General features: G+C 46.7%; 2 protein-coding genes and 1 long non-coding RNA gene across 6 annotated transcripts in view; 1 reads left to right on the top strand and 2 right to left on the bottom strand.

The window, feature by feature from the left end:
* Window positions 1–634: 634 nt before the first annotated feature.
* On the bottom strand, window positions 635–8,421 carry LOC128793744 (uncharacterized). The gene is made up of 3 exons (XM_053953159.1): window positions 8,137–8,421; window positions 6,780–6,815; window positions 635–5,261 (listed from the first exon to the last, which is right to left on the bottom strand). The coding sequence occupies exons 1-3, from the start codon at window positions 8,419–8,421 to the stop codon at window positions 3,801–3,803; spliced, it is 1,782 nt and encodes a 593-aa protein (XP_053809134.1). The 3' UTR covers window positions 635–3,800.
* A 1,054-nt stretch (window positions 8,422–9,475) lies between these two features.
* Window positions 9,476–17,192, bottom strand: part of BEAN1 (brain expressed associated with NEDD4 1) — a 57,038-nt gene continuing 49,321 nt past the window's right edge. The window contains exons 5-6 of one of the 4 annotated variants that reach the window (XR_008432914.1): window positions 11,212–13,641; window positions 9,476–9,547 (exon numbers count right to left, since the gene is read on the bottom strand). Coding sequence is in view for 1 of the 4 variants with exons in the window: in XM_053953283.1 (XP_053809258.1) it covers window positions 13,377–13,641 (265 nt within the window). In the remaining 3 variants the exon portion in view is untranslated. Of the gene's footprint in view, window positions 9,548–10,238; window positions 13,642–17,192 lie in introns of those variants that run through there. The other 3 variants (XR_008432912.1, XR_008432913.1, XM_053953283.1) reach the window with 3 other exon arrangements.
* LOC128793862 (uncharacterized) lies at window positions 9,479–11,781 on the top strand. The gene is made up of 3 exons (XR_008432915.1): window positions 9,479–9,556; window positions 11,118–11,251; window positions 11,694–11,781. It is a non-coding gene; the product is annotated as an uncharacterized LOC128793862 (long non-coding RNA).

The following is a 17,192-nucleotide window of genomic DNA, read 5'->3' as shown; positions in this document are numbered from 1 at the left end:
TGCCTTACAGGCTGCACCCAAAGTCCTCCAAGGTTTTCCAACCTCAGTAATTCTGTGACTTCCAAACAATTGAATTGCAGTAGAAAGGAGGGGTGCAGCTCTTTGGGTTCTTTTCTATTCAGACACAAAATAGCACAAAGTATGGAAGGCAAGGGTGAGAGTAGGTAGTGGAGAGATCTCACAGCAACAAGGCTGGATTGTTGGAATTTTGATGTCCGTGGGCAGATCAATGTTCAGTCTTGATCCCTTGGGGTGGTACCCACCAAACAAAAGGTTCAGAGGCTTGCAGATATTCCATTTAGCATGGGGACAGCTGTATCCCTCCCCAGGGAAATGATTCCTCTTGTCAGCTCAAACACTGAGGCCCATGCAGAGCCCTTGGGTGGAGCCTCCCCGGCAGGAGTCAGGGGCATTCTGAGGCCTTGGGTGGTCTCAGTGCCCCTCTGGCTCTTGCCCACTCGTGCTCCTGTGCTGTGTGGGCACCATGGACCTGAGCAGGAATCTGGCTCCAGGAAGGTGCTGCCCTACCCTCTGTTCCTTTGTTCCCCTTTCCAGGCACATCCTGAGTGGCCATCAGATGCCTGAGGCATTGACTCCTTCCTGCCCAGGCTTTACACATTTCATACCAGAGGCGGGATGTTCATTATTTTATTATTGGAGGCAGCAAATGAAGTACATCGAGTTAAAGTAGCTTTGTTAAGCAGATCTTACCAGTTTGAAATGGTGTTTTGCTCTAATCCTGCCCACATTAATTGCACCTTCATTGAGTTCAGAAGTTCTTTCTGCTCTACGGGACATCACGATATAGCTTAGTTCTGAAGAGAACTGTGCACTGGTAGTCCCACTGAATTCAGTGCAAAAAAAAAAAAAAACAAAAACAAAAAAAACCACAGTTTTTGTAAGTGACTGCAGAATGGCCATGAGGGTTTTTTAGCTTTTTATAGAGAGCTTATTTTATTTGTTCATGAGAACCCCAGCCCTGTTCTGAGCTGAGGAATAGTGAAAATACAGGGTGCATGTATTTGTTTGACTGTGTTTGTTATTCTTTTCAAATGTTTCTAAAAACTTCCTAGAATTAACTGATTTCTTAGCTGGTTTGCATTCTTTGATTTTACTTCTTTTTATAAAGAAAAACACAGGTTTTGTTTTGGGTTTGTGTTACAATCAGTTTATTATGACCTGTAAGTACTTGGAGAGTAGAGAAAACCAGTGGGGTTTCATTCCTGAACTTGTCAAAAGAAATGCAGAGTTGCCCTTCACTTGTGCTTTACCCTCTGGGTGTTGCCTTCAAGGGAATCCTTTCCCTGCAGCACTCAGACTGCTCTCACATTGATTTTCTGGGTAATTTTAGGGGAATGATCACAGAAGTACAGAATTTATTATTCCCCTACTGGTTTTGGTTGGTTTAGCTGGAACAAGCAAGGCTTCATTAGCACTTTGATCACTTTATACAGATATTTGTCAGGCACTTAGTGCAGGACAGAAACAGTTATGTGGCTTTTCAACAATATGTGATGGTGCTGCTTCTGTAGGGTTGTGGTTTGCCTAAAACCCATTGCACTGAAAGAGCTCCCAGTCAGGAATTGCAGCTCCTGTCCAGTTATTCTGATCAGCTGTTTCTTTTCTAAATCTGCAACTTAATAACAGTAATTGCACAGAGAGAGCATTTTCTAGTGAAGTACTAAGCTAGTACTAAAGCTTGTGATTCCAGGAATGCCATTCTCCTGCTCTCTTGTAAATCTTTAGAATTCCAGCTTAAAAGTAAGATTTTGTGTGCAGTTGCTTACTGCAGCTTCTTTGTAGGGGGATACCAGATATTCTTGAAACTTTCAAAATTTCTTCTTCTCTAAGAGTCCAAAAGAACGACTTCTTTGGAAATGGTTCTGTATGTTTGAAGCTCAGTCATCTGCAGCTTGTTCTGAATTCTAATTTCACTATGGGCACACATTTTGCACAGCACAGAGGATGTCACTTAATGGTTTAGTACAGAGAATCTTACAGCCCAAAGGATGCCACTGTTACTTGTCAGGACACAGCCTGTGAACACTTTTTGTTCCTAACACCCATTTCTCACAAGCCCACCCAGAGCTGAAGGCAGTCCTGTCCCCTGGTGTTACCTTGGGCAAATTCTGTTTCTCTTAACATTGCTGGAATCAGGGGATGACAGAATTTCAACCATTAGTTCTTCAAAAAGCAAATCTTTATATTTTAGTTCCTGAGGTTTTTCTAGTCTAATCCATGTGTGCTCCTCTGAATTTTTCTGGGATGAAAGTAAGTTATGAACAATTCACACAAAATTAGTTTCAGATAATATTTTAACTGTACATGAAAGGCATTTTTTGGCATTTAGAACTGAGCTCCATATTAGCCACTGTGAAGAAAATTAACTCTACCCCAGCCCAAATCAGCACGCATTTCAGTGCTACTGAAAAAGCTACTTGAAGCATTATTAAAGTGTCTTTCTAGGTAACAAGTGTATCATAGAATCCCAGAATTTTTAGGGTTGGAAGGGGCCTGTGGAGGTCACCTAGTCAACCCCCCTGCCCAGGCAGGTGACACAGGAGCATGTCCAGGTAGCTTTAGAATGTCCCAGAAAGGAAGACTCCACAGCCTCCCCAGGCATCTGCTCCAGGGCTCTGCCCCCTCCAGGAAAACAAATTCTTCCTCTTGTTGGGATGAAATATTTTTGTGTTTTAGTTTAGGAAAACTGCTCCTTGTCCTGCTGCTGGGCACCACCCTCTGACACCCTCTGGAGGTATTTGTATAAAGAAGCACTGGAGACTGTGCCTAAGCACAGCAGCAGTGTGCTTTCCTAAATTCATTCAGAGCTGTGTGTGACACAGGCTTTCAGTGCTGGGACCCCAGCTTCCAGCTGATCCAACACTCCTGAGCTTTCCACACAGCACTCCCACCTGCAGGATATCCCTGATCCTGCCTCTGCTGCTTACTGGGATGCTTTTCTGAGCAGATTTTTTCTCCTGCCATTAAAATGGTGAAGAATGAGACTTTTTTTCTCTTCATTTTAGTGAGATCAACTGGCCTGCAGAAAAATTCTGTGCAGAATTAAGTGTCAGGAGCAGGGGCAAGGGAAATGGCAGCTATAGCTGGACCTCTCCCTGCTGGTGGCAGTGAACAGTTACAATGCTCAAGGCTTCTCATGGAAATTGTGGTGGTGGCCACAAAATACTTCGGTAACAAATGGTTGTATATTGATAAGATATAAAACCTATAACACAGGTTAATCCCTCTACAAAACAAAGTGTGCACAGTGCTGTTTCCCTCTTTAAAGCTAAGGGAATGTTATCAAACTTTCTAAACCTGTTTTCAACTGAAGTCAGGAGGAAGATTAGCTCAGACAGCTTCAAAGGAATGCAGAGAGTTAAGAGAAGCACAGTCCCGTATGGCATTTCTAAACTTCTTCCAGTTTAGAAGAATTTACCTTGTACTGGAAGAGTATTCCAGGAATAGGTCTGTGAAGGGAAAAAAGAGAAGTAGGATGTGCCCAGCTGAAGAAACTTGTCTGGCATTAAGAACAGACAGAAGGAATCCGACTGATGAATTAAATGGATTTAAATTTATAGAAGTTTGCCTACCCTTTAAAAAGGTGACCATTCAGGTTTCCTTTTGAGAGGAACCATTAGGAATTTGTGTAACTCCTGCTATTTACTGTCCCAAAGCAGTGATGCGGTTTGGGTTTTAGAACTGTTGTGACAAAGCTAATCATCTCCCTGACAACAGAATCAAGGCCACAGGTGAGAGGACAATCCCCCCCAGGTCATGACAGATAAAGCACTACAGACTCAGGTGTGATGGCACAGCACTGCCTGCTCGGTTCTGTCAATGATGACATAAGGCTCCTGGCTGTCAGTCTCTTGGGAATTGCAGTGCTCCAGCTTCCCTTCCCTGCCTCCAGCAGAGTCACCTGCAGGCTGCACCAGGCTCCTCCTGCTCCCGTGTGAGGGCGGCACATCAATGCTTTTGGGGGGGATGTAAGTGAGGTTGGGGGGCTCTCTGACATGCCTGAAGCACTCAGAAGCTGGGTGTCCCTTAGCAGGATCCATGAACAGTCTCTGGCTGTCAGAACCAGCTGTGGAATCCTCTGTGTGCCCAGCAGTACAGCACAGAGCTGAAGGTGGCTCAGGGTGTGACGACGCTCTCTTGTGCAGCTCAGCATCAGTCAGGTATGTATGTTTTATTTGGGAGTGATTCAATTCTTTAATGTGCCTGTCACTTCCTTCTGCATAGGCCACTGCCTCAGGCTGGCCACTTTCCTCTACTGGATACATAAGTTCTTCCTGAGCATCCTTCATTTGTAGTTCTGTGAAGGTTAAAGACATCTTGCAAACGTCCTCTTCCCTGGGGACGCAGCAGTTTTGGGCAGAGGAAAAGTCCCTGTAGAGCAGAGACTTCAGCTCAAAGGGTTCATCACCAGGGGCTGGGTCTATGCAATTTATGGCATCATTAATTTCTGCTTCAATTGATCCTTCTGGGACTCCTGGAGCTTCAAACTCCAAGGTGGTTTTGCTGTCACAGGAGCTGTCAGCAAACATGGCAAAGGCTGGGGGGCCGCTGGCTCCCGGGGACAGAGGCGCAGGCCCCAGGGCTCGTGAAGCCAACTCTGCAGCCCCTGCCAAGGCACACTCCTCACTCAGCCTGGCTCTTGGCTCCTTTTCCAAAGCCTTTGGAGAGAGACTCTCACTGAAGATTGGTGTTTGTGCTATGACTATGTCACTGTATTTGATCAGGAAGTCCTCGCTGTCTGAGCCCTTGCCCGGGAGATGCGCCTGGAGGCTGCCAGGGGATGCAGCAGCTGCTGACTGAGCCACGTCCCCTTTGATCCTTGCATTCCCAGCAGCTTCAAAGGATGCAGCACAGGTAGCTGAACGCTTCTGTTGGGGGACAAGGTACAAAGGTGTCTCACTGCTCCCTTCATTTCCCAGGCTTTCAGTGTCTCCTCTCTGGGGTGTCTGATGTTCCTCATCCTCCTCTCCTCGATGCCGATGTGTCTGTGTGCCCTGCTGCAGGCTCTTCTCCAAATTGCCATGTGTTTCTTCATTTGTCATCTCAAGGATGGCTTCACACTCGATTCTTGCCAGGAATATCTCAAATGCAGTCTGCTTTGTCTCCTCATTGTTTCTCTTTTTGACAAGTGAAAACTCTGTTGGTGTAGTTGCAACATAACCTATTTTCTCCAGGACTGCTTTCACAATGTCCTCTGGCAGCACTGGCTGGATGTAGTAGACAAAATTCCCAGTGAAAGTCTGGAACAGAACACAACATGGAAAAGCTGGTGAACAGTGGGGGAAAGGGTGCAGGGAGATGTGAAACCGCTGATTTCCTAAAGATCAAAAATACTTCAAAACTTGCTTACAGCTTTAAAAAAGCCGTGTTCTACAAGTCTGAGTTTTGAATTGCAGTGAGTGAGGCTTTTCTAACAGCACTGTTTTGGCAGCCTCTCGAGCATCGTAGCTTTGCTACAGCACATCAGTTCCAGTGAAGCTGTGCCAGTTTAAAACTGCTGGGGTCTTGGCTAAGAGTACCAGTATTCAAGAAAAGGAAAAGAATAAGGAAATAATTTTAGTCAAACTAGAGAAACTCAGAAATAAACCTTTTTGTGTTCTACTGAACCTAAGCTTTTGAAGCAATCAGAGATTATAGAATGAATCACTGAGGTCTTTTCCTAAAGAAAAAGACATGATGCACTCACTGTGAATCCCATTTCCGAACTGCAACATTTTCTTTTTCCATGGTTCATGCTGTGAACTTTACTACCCTTGAATTAAACTGCAATTTTTTAAAAGCAGCTTTCTTAAGAGAGACTAGTTGTGGGAGGGGTCCCCGCCCTCCCTTGGGAGGCAACTTCAATATAGCAAAAGTTGTCAATCACATGCTGTTTCCCTCCCCAGTTGAGGCTGTCTGTCAAAGCTTAACACACTCCCCAGTTCTAGAAAGTTCTTCTCTTCTGTTAATCCCATTGGACCCTGTTAGAATGCCACTCCTCTCCTGTATCCCGATTGGTTCATTACATGTCACCCCATCCCGTCTCCTCCCCTCTACCCTTTACCCATTGGTTGGTTTGTGCCCTAGCCACTCCTATCCCTCTGCCCTTATATTCTCGGTCCCGCCCGAGTGCTGTGCTCCCGAAGTCAGCTCCTCCTTCGGGAGGTTGCTGCTCCTGGCAATAAACTTCTCGGATCCAGCTGCTCGGGAGACGTCTCGTCTTTATTTGGTGGAGCTTTCCGGGTTACATCTACCCCTCCCTGCGGACCGGTCAGCCGAGGATCACTCCCCGGACTGGCTGGGAACCCAGGGAACCCCCGGAGGACCTAATTTTATACAACTATTCTAACAGAAATATTGTCCAAACACCTCTCTTTGCACAAGCTGTCTCCAAAACACCAATAAAATGTTGCTGCTGTGCAACAACTTAAAAACTGTTCAAAGTTTGCTTGGTTTTAGAGCTACCCCAGGCACAAGGCCTAGTTTGTAACATGGAAGTGGTTTTTGGTTTTGTCTGAAACCCTGTGACAGAAGAGACTATTCTGAGCTGGGCATGACCAACTCCTGGCAAGTCAGAACAGAACAGAGGTGGGAATGCACAGTCAGGATTTCCAGGAGTGGGGTACCTTGTTTTCAGGCTGCCCAGCTTGGGCCAGACCAAGGCTGACCCCTGAGCATTGGTGCCACAAGCAGGAGGCTCAGGAGAACAAAACTAACCCCCAGAATAGCCACAATATAATTCTCAAATAAATCTGTTAACAGTGCCCTGCACTCCTCACCTTCTGTTCCTTCTGGAGGTGGGGCAGCTGCAGGCACTGCAGGGACATCAGAGCAGGTGAGAGGCAGGACATGGGAAATACTATTCCATGTATTTCAGTAGCTTTTAATCAAATCTGTACATGCACAAGGTACTGGTTGTTCTCCAACTTGTGCCTTGCAATAGAGTTATTTCAGGCCTGCAGCAGGCTGTCTTACACTTTGGGTTGCCCACAGTGGTCTTCAAAGTTTAATTTTAATGCAGCCTAGGATTCTTGTGTTAGGAAAAGCTGAACCCACGAAGTGTAGACCTGGCTATCTTATGTTTTGCCCTGTTTTAGGGAGATGAATGAGAAGAACAGGAATTTACAACTGCTGGAAAATCCACAGGTGAGACCTAAGTGCAGGAAGAATCAAAGAAATGGCTTTTTTTTCCTCACCAGCACTTGTTGTCAAAGCAAGGGCAATAAGTCAGCATTTGGGTATTTGGGGAGTCTGTTTAAATTTGGGATGTGTGAAGACGACTGTGGCTGTGTCTCCTGGGCAATGAGACGTTCTCAGTGTGCTGGGGAAGTGGGGTAACCGTGACCACCCTGCTGCAAAAACCAGCAGCATTTCCTCTTTCCAAGGGGCTGTCCCTGCCCACTCCACCAGCTACAGGTTCTGAGCTGGGCTCAGGGACCAGAGAGGCACTGGCTCCCCTGGCCTTTGGCACCAGGCCACTGCAGATGGCCACGGCTGAAAACATCCCTGCTTATAGGCAGATTCTGGTCAGAGCTTAGTGTGATGAAAGGCAAAGCCTTTCAGAGTAGCTTTTACCTTCCCTGCTGTCTCACCACAACGAGGAGCTCCGCTCCCAGCTCCCGGAGCTGCTCAGCACTCAGGGCCTCAGCAAGGACAAGGCCTGCGAAGGCCAATGAACACCTCAGAGCAGCCCTGCACCGCGCTGGGCACCCTGTCCCGAGCTGCATGTGTCCCTGACCCCGCTCCCTGTCCCAGGCTGGATGTGTCCCTGGCCCCGCTCCCTGTCCCAGGCTGGATGTGTCCCTGACCCCGCTCCCTGTCCCAGGCTGGATGTGTCCCTGACGCCGCTCCCTGTCCCAGGCTGGATGTGTCCCTGACCCCGCTCCCTGTCCCAGGCTGGATGTGTCCCTGGCCCCGCTCCCTGTCCCAGGCTGGATGTGTCCCTGACCCCGCTCCCTGTCCCAGGCTGGATGTGTCCCTGACCCCGCTCCCTGTCCCAGGCTGGATGTGTCCCTGACGCCGCTCCCTGTCCCAGGATGGATGTGCCCCTGGCCCCGCTCCCACCTCGCGGTGCCGCTGCCAAGCCCTGGCCCGGGGAAGCGGCCCTGTAGCCCCGGGCGGGCGGCAGTGCCGTACCTTGAGGGAGCGGATCTCCCGGCGCCAGGGGCACAGGAGGAGGTTGACGCAGAGCAGCTCCAGCAGCTCCAGCGCCTTGAGCAGGTCGCGCAGGGCGCGGCCGCCCCGCGCCCGCCGGCAGCGCTCGGCCACGCCGCGCACGTCCAGGGCCCCGCGGCGCCCCGGGCCCAGCAGCCGCCGCGCCCGGGCCTTGAGCGCAGGGTCGGCGCAGGCCGCGGGCTGTCCCTGCACCGCGCGGGCCGCCAGTGCCGACACGTACTCCCGCAGCAGCGCCGGCTCCGCCATGGCGCCGGGCCCGCCCCGCGCGCCCGCTCCGCGCCGCCATTGGCCGGCACCGCCCGCGCGCCGGGCAGCCATTGGTGCTCCCGCCTGTCAGTCAGGCCGGGGGCGGAACCCCGCGAACCGAAAGTGAAAGTGGGAGGAGGGGGAGGGTGAGGGCTGCGCGCGGGGCGGGGCCGGGCCGGGCCGGGTCGGGTTTGGCCGGGCCGGGCCGGGTCGGGTCGGGTCGGGTTTGGCCGGGCCGGGTTTGGCTTGTCGCGACAGGGGCGTTGAGGGGAGGGCGGAGCGTGGGGATGTCCCGGGCCGTCGGTGGCTCCGCGGCGCACAGCGCCAATTCTCACACCGCAGGGCGCTGTTTCTGTACTTTAACTTGGTTTGCGCGAAGCAAGAAGCTGCTGGTAACTCACCAAAAGCTCCCCAGTTATCAAAGTTTACGCTATTTGTACATTTTACCAGAGGTATCAGCAGCCATTGGTCACAAATGTATAACTTCTGTGTTGATTAGTCCTCAGACCCCTCTTTGCTGGTTATGTCTCTAGCTGGCAGAGGTTTGTGCCCTGCCGTGGGGTTAAATGAGCTCTGTGCCTGTGACAAGTGCCTTGCACTTGGGTTAAATGGAGCTTGGATCCAGCAGCTGGAAAACACACCTGTGATCCAGGTGCTTTTCTAACCTTGATTTTTGGAATCTGAATTTTCAAGTCACCACCTGTGGCCACCATGATGTTGTGCACCTGTGTGACTTCACAAATTGGGAAATGTTCTCAGATATGATGATTATTATTTTAATTCACAGAAGTCTATAGTCATAATTTCACATAGAAATTATTTCTGTAGTTTAAGGAGGGGAATAATTTGTCAAACTGTACCAAGACCAGTTAGATCAGTTGGATGTAGTTTCCATTCAGGAAATATATCTTTACTCACCTTGTTGTGCTAAAAAATGATCTGTTTGAATGTTTCTGGGATGATTGGCGTATTATTTCCTGGCTTTTCATCTTTTCCCTTGGTGATACGTTGCCATTTTCAGTGTGCTGACTTCAGTAATTTGACTCTGCCCTTCTTGAGCTTGGACACTGGCTTGTCCCCCAGAGCAGGAGGGACCTGACTGCTCCAGTGCTTATTCCTGTGGCCTCTGACAAAGGTAAAATCCAAATGTAAGTGACTGAAGCACAGAGTTGCTTCCTCAGCAGTTGCTCAGTTGTGGCTGGTCCCAGAGACGTAAAATAAAAAAGCACAGAAGCCAACCTAGACACTTGTGTGTTCTTTACTAAAAGTTCTGTATAAGATCAGTATACTAAAAATTGAAGCAGAAGAGATGACTACAGAAATACAGGGTTGTTATCAGGTAGCAAGAAACAGCATGTCCAGTTTTCTTTCTGATTTTACCCATGTAATAAAACAAAGGCCTGTGTTAAGCCTGGGTTTTAGCACTGGTATTTGAATTATGCAAGGGTTTAGGATAATTGCAGGAGATTAATTTCTCAAGAGCGACATCACTCTGCCAACGTTGCTGAGATTTATCCAAGAGCTGCAATATTTTCAAGAAATGAAAGCATGTTCTTACTGAGTCATTACGAGGAATTTCAACACTTGCAGTAGCAGCACTGGAAGCTGTTGGAGCAGCTTCAGAGCTGCAAACTCTCTGTAGTGTTTCACAGCTAATTTTTTCCTTTCTAGTGCTGTCTGTTTGGATTTATAAGCTTCGCCCACCCCCAAGCTGTTCTGGATATCACTCAGTTAAAATGATTAACAAGAGCAGAAAATGCTAAACCACTCCTGCAAGTGATGGTAGTAAGATATCACAGAAGGAAGTACACTCTGCCTTCAATTCAGTTTGGTTTTTAATTATATATGTTTGTAATGAATCACAAAACCCAAGTATTCAGTGGTAATTCACAGAAATGCTACAGTGTGGATGTGGATGTTTTGGTTGGCTCCCATATCCATGTGACAGCAGCTGGGATGATTTGGATTATCCTGTGATAACAGGATGACAAAATTTTGTGGAGTGGTCCACACCACCAGAGGGAGCAGGCAGAGGTGTGTAAGAAATGCTGCCAAACCCAGAGCACAGTGTTAGGGACACTTCACTGTTACTGAAGGAAGAAAGAAAGACTTGGATTCATTTTTACAATTTTACCAATGCATTGCTAACATTAGGTAAAATGTAAATCTCCCATTCTCATCAGAAGTCTACTTAAAGTCAGCTCGCTTTGTAAACCACAGATACAGAGTTGGTGGAAGGGCAGGAAATCCCTGTTAAAAAGGTTAAAAGTCAAACCAAAGGGTTTCCCACCGTGCAGAGAAACTGAGCATCAGTAACAGGGTAGGGACTTGTCTGCCATATGTGAAAAGCACTCTGTGCCTGTCTGCAGAAGAGCCTGCAGCTTGGTCATGTTACTTGGAAGAGCCTCACTTTCAGGGGAAAAAAATTCCATTTCCCTTCTAATAGGGGTTCATTGGATTCCCCCAGCCCCCCCAGCAGGAGCCCGAGGTCCCAGAGCCTGGCCCTGCTGTTCCAGGGCAGGAACAGCTCTGCAGGAGCCGCGGGCAGAGCCAGCCCTGAAAGCCAATCCCATTCTGCACAGACCACCCTGTGCCTCCCTCTCTGCTCACTCCCCTGCCAATAAACCTGACTGGGGCACTTCTGTGCATCTCTGCCCCCTCAGAGCTGGGGTAGAGGGTTGTTTCTCTCATTGCAGGGTGCTCTGCATACCACAAAACTGTTTAAAGGAATACTTTATGGAGAGGAGCAGTTCTCTCTGTTAAAAACACAAATGTGAAATAGAGCCTTACCTTCTAGCAATGCCTGCCAGCAGTTCTGCAATGGAAAATGGTGAGTTTTTGTTCTTTTGAGTATAATATACTGAGAGTACTGAAAATCTTGCTGAACTGCAAAAGAATTGTCTCATTTTAGCAAAATACATATTTACTGTCATCTTCTTAGCAAAAAATGCATGCTTACCTTATAGCTCATCATGTGCATAATTCTCAGTAATAGTATAATTTATATAGCAGTAAGAATCATATAATTACTTCCCATCTAAGTATTAATTATAATTGTGTCAATCTTTGGAGTGTTGAATTATGATTACAGTTGAAAATTATTCAGTATTTACAGAAAATCCAAGTGCAATTTTAATAATTTGAATGCTGCTTCCTTTTAAACACCATTATATATTTACTATACTCAGCTTTACATATCCTTTAGTGGGGATAGAAAATGAAGTCAGTTTTCTCTGTGTAAAAAAACTTTTTTTTTTTAAATTTTATTTTAGTGAAAATGCCTCTAAGAAATTTCCTGGAGCTGAGCCTGTGATAACTCTGCTCCCCTGCCACAGGTCCTTGGCTCCTGTCCTGGTCCCAGAGGGAGCCCAGGCTTGTGGATGCCCCAAGGGCTGGCTGGAGCTCCATCCCTGCTGTTGATGTGCTGGCAGTCATTTCTGCTTCCTGCTAGCACCCAGACTCACCCACGGGCTTTCCATTATACACAGAACGTAAAAATTACTTAAAAATGTAGAGTGCAAGTGTTTCCTGCAACAACACGTTTCAAAACAACACAGCAAAGAAGTTTTCCAGGGGAAAGTCCCAAGGAAAACACAGGTTTGAGCTCTCCTTGCTCTCTTGTGGGTTGTGTGTCCTCAGCCAGACACACAGAAGCTTTCAGATGAGGACTAGGACTATTTCAGATGAGGATTGAGACTAGTTCAGATGAGGAATGGGCTTTCCAGGCAGAAGTGAACAACAGGATCCCAACTTTGTTTCATTTCAGGCAACATTTTTTTGCTGGGCCATACAAAGGAAGTGGGGGAAGTAGATCTTCCTGTCCCACACGTGGATTTCCCCAGCTCGAGGTGAGCAGACAGAAGCTCGGGGGATGCGCTGTCTTTCAAACGCGGATCCAGCCCTGGGAGCTGTGTCCAGGCGGTGCCTGGCCAGCGGCTCCCGGGAGGGGAAAAGAAGCAAGGGGTGCCCATGAGGGGCAGGGTCCCCGCTGCCCTGCCCGCCCCAGAGCCAGTGCCCGCTCTGGGAGCCCCTTGGTGCCACACTCGGTCTCTGGCCGGGCTTGTGCAGGGGAGGCTCCGTGGGAGCAGTGAGTGCAGCCCCGGCCGGCCCTGGGGACAAGGTGCTGCTGTGCCCTGGCCCTGCTGTGCCTGAGCTGAGCACCCACTGCCCTGCCTTCCCTTGACTGCAGCAAGGCCCGTGAAGGACGCGCAGCTCCAGCGCACACAGCTGTGCTGCAGCTCCTGCCGGTAGAGCCAGCTGCACTGTGGGCACCCACTGCCACCTCTCCACCATTTGTGGATTGTTTCGTTTGAGGAAGGCTTGCAACAGGTTTTGCAATGACCTGGAAAGCCTTCTACCAAAGGAATAATGTGAATATTAAAATATTATTATTATTTTCTTTTGCTTCTACATGGTACTGATAATATTTTTTTTTTTTTTTGCCTGTGCTTTGCCTACTGAAACACACAAAGAGTTATTTAAAGATGCTTTGTTGTCAATACACTGAATGAGCTGTACTAGTGACACCTACAATGACAACAAAAGCCTCTTCTTTTTCCTTCTGTTCTAAAACATGCAAAGTATCATAAAATCAACAAGTAGGCTTGACTCGATAACACTTATCTTCATTATGAGTGGCTGATTTCAATGGGTTCTGCAATGCTTCAGAAAGGTCAGATGCACTGCTTGTCTCTGCTGCTCTTTTATGCTGTGTGATGCCATGGAACACTTTGAAGCACAAACAGGGAAATTTAGGTAAACTTGCAAAATTCACTGTAAAAAGAAAAATCCCATAGTTTAGAAGATATAAATTTGGTAAAACTTCCAGAGGTTTTATTCTTCCATTGGTCTGAGTTCTTCAGAAGAATTGAAGGCAAGAGCCACTGTCATTGCCATGACCTGGGGTCTGCTGGCCAGTGGGACAGGTTCCATGTTCCTGCCGGAGCAGGCTGTGCTCACACGCCGCTGTCCCGCACGGGGGAGCAGCCTCCGCACTGCGAGATCACCGCGAGGGCCGGGCTGGGCTGCTGCAAGTCCTGCAGCCTCACTGCAGCATGTGCAGCCCAGCCTGCAGTCCCACAGGCTGCTTCCTCTTCCTGCCTGATACAGATATTTCTGGGTATTTCATTTCTTTGGCAAGGGTCCGTAAGGGAATATGGGGGGGGATCATCTGTGGGAATATATATTTGTGTTGCTCCGGGCCCCACACATTCGTCGTAGCTGAAAGAAAAAAAGAAATATTCATTAAATTCCCGGGAAAAAAAAGCCACAGTACATTACTTCAGCATAACAGAGGCAAGTAAAGTGAGAAGAAAACGAGTGTCTGGTGTTTTGTTCCTCAGCCCACATCCTTGCTGACCCTGCCATGTCAGAACTCAGGAATATAGCACTTAAAACCAGAGATAATCCCAGAGGGGCACAGTCACCGTAAGTGCAAAGCAGCCAGGGCTCATTCCTGCTCTCACCTGCCTGTAAGAGCCGCGTTAGAAAAACCTGGGGGAAAGGAAGTGGTGTTGCTGTTTCAGTTGTGAAATGAGGCATGGAGAGCTCGTGATGGACTCTATAGCAGATGCCACTCTGTGCTGTCCTGACTGCAGCCTCTGGAGCTCAGCCAGCAGCCCTGGGTGGGCAGTCCGGGTGGGAGGTGAGTGCTGCCAGGGGCTGTGCTGGATAACCTGGAGAATGGGGCTGGTCACTCTGGGACTGGGCATGGTGCCCATCGTGTTCCTCCCAAAGAGCAGGAACAGGGCAGCTGGACTGGGGGTGTCCATGTGGAGCCAGCTCGGGGGCACCCAGGCTCTGTGGTTCTGTGTGTGCCACCAGGCTCAGCCAGGGAAACTGCTCCCTCCTCACTCTGCTCTGGGCTCCCTGGCTACAGGCAAGAGGCCTAAGGAGTCATAATATCATGATGTTAAATGCTAGACCTGCTTTGTGGCTGATGTTTAACCATTCCAACATCATTTTTACTCCAATCCTGAAGAAGGAAATGTTTCCTATTAAAAAAAAAAAAACCAACAAACCCTTTCTCTACTGAGTTAACCTGAAAAATGTTTCTGCTGGAGCCAGACAAATTAAGAACCTATTTCCTCAGCCACACTAACTGCAGAGCAATTAAGGTCTGGGATATTTACTGAAAATTGGAATATTGAGCATGTGTCTTCTCAGCAGACTGCAGGCACACCCTGTGCCCCTGTACCTGTGTTATTGACAGGCTGCACCAAGGTCCCAAACCCCAGTCTGAGTGATGGAAATGGTTCTTGGGGAGGGGAGAGGTAAGAAAGTGAAATCAGAGTGATACATAACTAAACTCAAATATCCATGGGTGTTTTTATTTTTACCTCCATTTCATCTTACTTTTATATTCATCAGGATAATGGCTTTAAATTAAAACTAGAAAATTTCGATTTCCCAATCAGAAAATAACATTTAAGAACCCAAGTCTGTTCTGAAAACCCTGAATAGGACTGCTAGATATTTCAGAAAAGTCTCAGCATGTTAGGAAGTAGAATCGAGTTTTTTTACAGCATGTGGAAAAGATGTCACTCCAGCATCTACTGAAAACACTGAAGTTTTCAAACATACATGGTATTGTTTGAAAAGTTCTTAGACCTCCATCAGAGATTGAGGACCTGATGTCCTCAACTCTCCTTGAGCTCCATGAGGGTAAAGAAAAGCCACTTCTTTCAGGATTCCTGTGACCTGCATCTTTACTTAATTTCCATTTTGCTGGCCCAAAGCCCAGTGAATTTATTTAAAATCTCTCCACAGGTTTTGACTGACTTAATCAGGCTAACAGAGAGCACTCACTGGGTCTGTTAGCACAGGGGAAATGTTTCCATTCAGAAAAGCCCACAGCAATGGGACTTTCAGGGTGGAGAATTTGGAATCCTTCTGCCAAGACACAAAAGGGAAGAAGCTTCTTTGTCTCCTGCTTCTGGGAAATCTGCCACTGACCTAAAGGAGAATTGGGCACAGTGGTGTCTGTTTCTTGCTGCTGTTACCTGATCATCTGCAGATGATTCCTCTGCCTTGGGTTTAATTTAATGCCTTTCCTGGACCACAGCTCAGATTTGTAGAACTGAACTGCTGGCTGGGATAAACAGGAAAAAGATCCCTTGGGAAGGAGACTTTGAAGGGTCAAGTAAATGGTTGTGAGTTATGGTATTGAGGAGTTGGCATTTTAGTGTTTAGTTCTAAATACCAATGTATTTGTGTTGGGGCATTTTATTCTTCATACATATGATGAATAAAAATAATTATCTAGTTTTTTCTCCAAAATCAAGTAATGTTCTTTCCTCTCATTTTTGGCAATTAAGATCACATTTTAAAAACTGAGTAAGATAGTAAAAAACACATGCCAGACTTTCAATTAAGCAGCTTTTTGGCAGCTTCACAGCTGTGCCTACAGATTGCTGCGGCCACAGAAAGAATTACAAATAATTCAAATAGTTGTGGGTTTTGGTTTTTTTTAATACCTTTTGTATTTCATTATCAGTTTATGATCTTGATGTTCATTTCCTGTTTCTTTTCTATGCATGGGATCTTTGCTTGTAGAGCTGACATTACAAACAGCTCCTGCTCTGTTTCTGCAGATAAGGTTCCTGGCGCTCTTTGGTGAGGGCAGAATGGACATGAATTAAGGTCAAAAAAGAGACTTCAACTGTATTTTTTCCTCTGTTTCCAAGTGTTTTGTGGGTTTTAAATTTTTTTTTGTTTGGAGTTTTTGTTTTTCTTTGTTTGTTTTGTGGTGTGATTTTTTCTCCCCTGTAAGTTTAACAGCCTTAGTACTTTGGTTGTGCTTTCTGACTGCTATTATAGAGGCATTCCGGTAGGATAAATAATGCATTATCAACTCTATGAGCATGAATTTTATTTTGCAGTCTCTCCTTCAAAGAGACTTCAATATGTAAACTTATATGACTTTACAAGATCTTTTTTATTAAGAGAATCTAAGCAAGTATTGTAAGAAGTAACACCAAGTTGGACAGGCATCCACTGTATGGTGGTGTTTGGGAAACCATTCCTCAAAAGATTTGAAGGATTACTTAAAAAAAAATTTCAATAGCAATAATTTCTTGCAGATGATTAGCAAGTATTGATGTGAGTGATGCTGGACTAAAACCTCACTGCTATTTTAAAATAAAGCCAAACTTTGATCCCCAATCTGGAGCTAAAAAGACAAAAATATTTGGGGGTGGTGGCAGGGGGGGAAGGTTGGGAGCTTTGTTTTGGTTTAGTTTTTTATTTTGTATTTTATGTGTGAGTTTTTTGTGGGCTAGATTTTTCCTGGTTTGGCTGTCTCAGTCAGAAGCTCCCAGTTTATCTGGGGAGCACCAGGAACACCAGGGAAGTGGAAATGGGGGAGACAGAGGAAGTGGGGGAGGTCTGAGACTGCAGCTCACAAATCATCAAATTGCAACCTCAGGAACTGCTAAGGGAGTGATACCCACAAAGGGGTGTGTGATGTGTGTGTGTACATATACGTATGTGTGTATAGGTATATTTATATGTTTCTATGTGTACATTTACATATATATATATGTTTTGCAACTGAAAATGCAGGACCATGAAGTGGAAAAACAAAAATACTTGTTCATCCTTTATAAAACCCACCACAATAGTTGTATTTTATCTGTCAGATTCACTTCTGTGAAGATATTGGACATGTAAAAAGTAGCTCAGGCTTGAAATTCACTACAGCAGTCACAGGAAAATCCTTTTACACAGGAAAGAAAATGCTTTTGGAAAATCTTGTGTTACCATAACATAAA

This window comes from Vidua chalybeata, chromosome 11 (genome assembly GCF_026979565.1).
Source record: "Vidua chalybeata isolate OUT-0048 chromosome 11, bVidCha1 merged haplotype, whole genome shotgun sequence".
In the NCBI taxonomy this organism is placed as follows: domain Eukaryota; kingdom Metazoa; phylum Chordata; class Aves; order Passeriformes; family Viduidae; genus Vidua; species Vidua chalybeata.
The sequence above is the reverse complement of the archived record's forward strand: the minus strand, read 5'-3'. Positions and strand labels throughout refer to the sequence as shown.